Consider the following 3155-nt stretch of genomic DNA (forward strand, 5'->3'; position numbering starts at 1 on the left):
GTTTTGGATGCATTTAAGGGATATCATCAAATCCCAATGGTAATAGGAGATCAAGATAAAACAGCATTCCACACACCAGATGGAATTTTTTGCTACATCATGATGCCTTTCGGATTGAATAATGCAGGGGCAACTTACCAGCGTGTAATTGATAAAGCATTTAAAGATCAAATAGGCAAGAATGTAGAAGCCTATGTTGATGATATTGTTATCAAGAGACATACAGAAGACAGTATGCTCAGAGATACTCTTGAAACATTTGAATCATTACGAAAGATCAATATGAAGTTGAATCCCAAGAAGTGCACTTTTGGTGTGGAAGAAGGCAAATTCTTAGGTCATATTGTTACAGAGAGAGGAATCAAGGCTAATCCAAAAAATATTCAAGCAATTGAAAATATGGTATCTTCAAAAACAAAGAAAGACGTGCAGAGTTTGAATGGAAGATTGGCAGCTTTAACAAGATTTTAATCTAGAGCAGCAGATCGATCGTTACCATTTATGAAGGTCCTAAAAAGCTGTTTGAACAAAAAGGATTTTATATGGACAGAAGAAGCTGAGGCAGCTTTTCATGATATTAAGCGGCTTTTAAATGAATTGCCTACCTTAACTGCCCCAATAGCTGGAGAAACGCTAATTTTATATTTAGCAGCATCCGCAGAAGCCATTAGTCCAGTTTTAATAGCAGAACAGAAGGGCATACAAATGCCAATATATTTTGTCAGTAAAATATTGCAGTAAAGTGAAATTAACTATCCACCAATCAAAAAATTGGTGTATGCTTTAACACACACAGCTAGACTGCTCAGCCGTAAGTTTCAAGCACATTCAATCCTGGTGTTGACAGACCAGCCAATAAAACATATTTTGAGAAATCCAGAGTCTTCAGGACGATTAGCAAAATGGGCAATTGAATTAGGGGATTATGAAATAAATTTCTCGCCTCGACATGCAGTTAAAGGTCAAATTTTGGCAGATTTTTTATTAGAAACAACAGAAAAGGTTGATCATCTGTAAAACATTAAAGGCAGTAATTATGTTTGGGAATTTCACACTGATGGTGCATCAAGTGAGGAAGGTGTTGGCGCAGGGTTAGTACTTACTAGTCCAGATAGCAAAGAGCATACATATACATTAAGGTTTTGTTTTTACGCATCCAATAATTAAGCAGAATATGAAGCGTTGCTTTCCGGCCTCCGCATAACGTCTGAAATGGGAATAAAACATTTGCGTGCATATGTTGATTCTCAAATTGTAGCACAGCAAGTTAATGGAGGGTTTGAGGCAAAAGATGTCTCTATGAAACAGTATTTGCAGTTGGTTGAGAAAATTTCAAAAAATTTTGAAACCTTGGAAGTTGTGCAGATACCAAGAAATAAGAACAAAAAGGCAAATGTCCTGAGCAAATTAGCAACATTAACATTTGATCATTTGCATAAGAAAGTTTTAGTGGAGGTATTGAAAGAAAAATCGGTTGATGAAAAAGTAGTAATAGCAACAGTTGAAGAAGGGGAATCATGTTGGATAACCCATATGTGAAATATTTGTAGGACGGAATACTGCCAACAGATGTCACGGAAGCAAGACGGATAAGAGTTAGTGCTCCACTTTATGTCCTGGAAAATGGAGTGCTTTATAGAAAATCCTTCAGTGGTCCAAATTTGAGGTGTTTGACACCACAGCAAGCAATCGAGGTAGTAAAAGAAATACATGAAGGATTATGTGCACAGTATTCCGGTTATAGAACCGTGGTTGGATGGATTATGCGATAAAGGGTACTATTAGTAGTCAATTTACAAAGATACAGCAGATGTAATCAAAACATGTGATGCCTGCCAACGGCATAGAACCGTCCAGCGCTTACCAAAGTATGATTTAATCTCAGTATCATTTGCATGGCCATTCTGTAAGTGGGCAATTGACATAGTAGGGCCATTTCCAAGAAGTGTAGGAAATGCGAAGTTTTTGGTGGTTGCAATTGATTTTTTTAGTAAATGGGTTGAAGCAAAGGTGTTAGCATGGATAACGGGTGAAAATATAAAAAAGTTTGTATGGAATGATATCGTCTGTAGATATGGTTTGCCAAATGAAATTGTAAGTGATAATGGTAAGCAATTTGCAGATAATCCGTTCAGAAGTTGGTGTGAAGAATTGAATATTAAACAAACATTTACCTCAGTTGCTCACCCACAGGCCAATGGTCAAGTTGAAGTAACCAATAAAGAAATTGTAGACGACATGAAGGCTAGATTGGGATTGAGCCAAACTAAATGGGTAGATGAAGTACCACATATTTTGTGGGCTCACCGTACAACGCCAAAATGGAGCACGGGTGAAACACCATTCAGCTTGGTGTATGGTACTGAGGCAGTAATACCAGCTGAAATCTGTATTCCAACACAAAGGGTTTTGGCATTTGATATTGAAAATAATCCGTCCATCTTGCGTGAAACTTGAATTTATTGGAAGAAAGGCAAATCATGGCATCCATACGTCAAGCGGATGTTAAACAGAAAATGGCAAAATACTACAACAAACGTGTCTGATATGTTCAATTTAAGGAAGGAGATTTAGTGTTGAGAGACAATGAAGCAAGCAGACATGAAAAGCAAGGGAATTTAGGACCACGATGGGAAGGTCCCTACAAAATCATAAAGGCAAATCCTAATGGATCATATACCCTTACAGCGCCCTCCGGCGAAGAAATTCCAAGAACATGGAACGCAATGAGCTTAAAGAAATTTTATGCGTAGAATTACATGTTCAAATAGCTTGATCAAGTATTTAGAATATGAGATGCAATCATAAATGTAAAAATTTCTTTAAAAGGAATAAGAATTCAGATAAAATTCTTATAGCATATTATTCATAATCTTTTATCCGGCCAAGGATTTTTATCATATGTCACAAAGCTGTGTGTCATCCCTGCCTGCAAAAGAGAAGTTTTTTCCTCGGTGGCAGAAGTTCAATCATAAAAAAAAGATTGAAATGGCAGCGGATAATGTAGAAATCTGCTGAACATCCGGACAAAAGAATGTGTCTACGACTATCATGACGTAAAAATGATACAAGCAGTATATGACTAGTCATCATTTTTGATTGTTTTAATCAAACAAATAAAGCTTTGGCAAAATTAACAGTAAAGTAAAAGCATA

The 3155-nt window shown here is 36.6% G+C and overlaps 1 protein-coding gene across 1 annotated transcript; it reads left to right on the forward strand.

The window, feature by feature from the left end:
• The first annotated feature begins 501 nt into the window (after nt 1-501).
• LOC139841575 (uncharacterized) lies at nt 502-2753 on the forward strand. Its single transcript, XM_071831790.1, has 6 exons — nt 502-724; nt 848-961; nt 1172-1455; nt 1551-1694; nt 1912-2406; nt 2562-2753. Exons 1-6 carry the CDS (start codon nt 502-504, stop codon nt 2751-2753), a joined length of 1452 nt encoding a protein of 483 aa, XP_071687891.1.
• The last annotated feature ends 402 nt before the right edge of the window (nt 2754-3155 follow it).

The sequence above is a fragment of the Rutidosis leptorrhynchoides genome, chromosome 4, assembly GCF_046630445.1.
Source record: "Rutidosis leptorrhynchoides isolate AG116_Rl617_1_P2 chromosome 4, CSIRO_AGI_Rlap_v1, whole genome shotgun sequence".
NCBI lineage: Eukaryota > Viridiplantae > Streptophyta > Magnoliopsida > Asterales > Asteraceae > Rutidosis > Rutidosis leptorrhynchoides.

Bases quoted from the DNA above. Each gene is read 5' to 3' on its own strand.
- LOC139841575 (XM_071831790.1), top strand. From the start codon at position 502: ATGAAGGTCCTAAAAAGCTGTTTGAACAAAAAGGATTTTATATGGACA. The intron at 725-847 runs GTAAAATATTGC...TGGTGTTGACAG, and splicing joins AATGCCAATATATTTTGTCA to ACCAGCCAATAAAACATATT. The intron at 1,456-1,550 runs GTATTGAAAGAA...AAATATTTGTAG, and splicing joins ATAAGAAAGTTTTAGTGGAG to GACGGAATACTGCCAACAGA.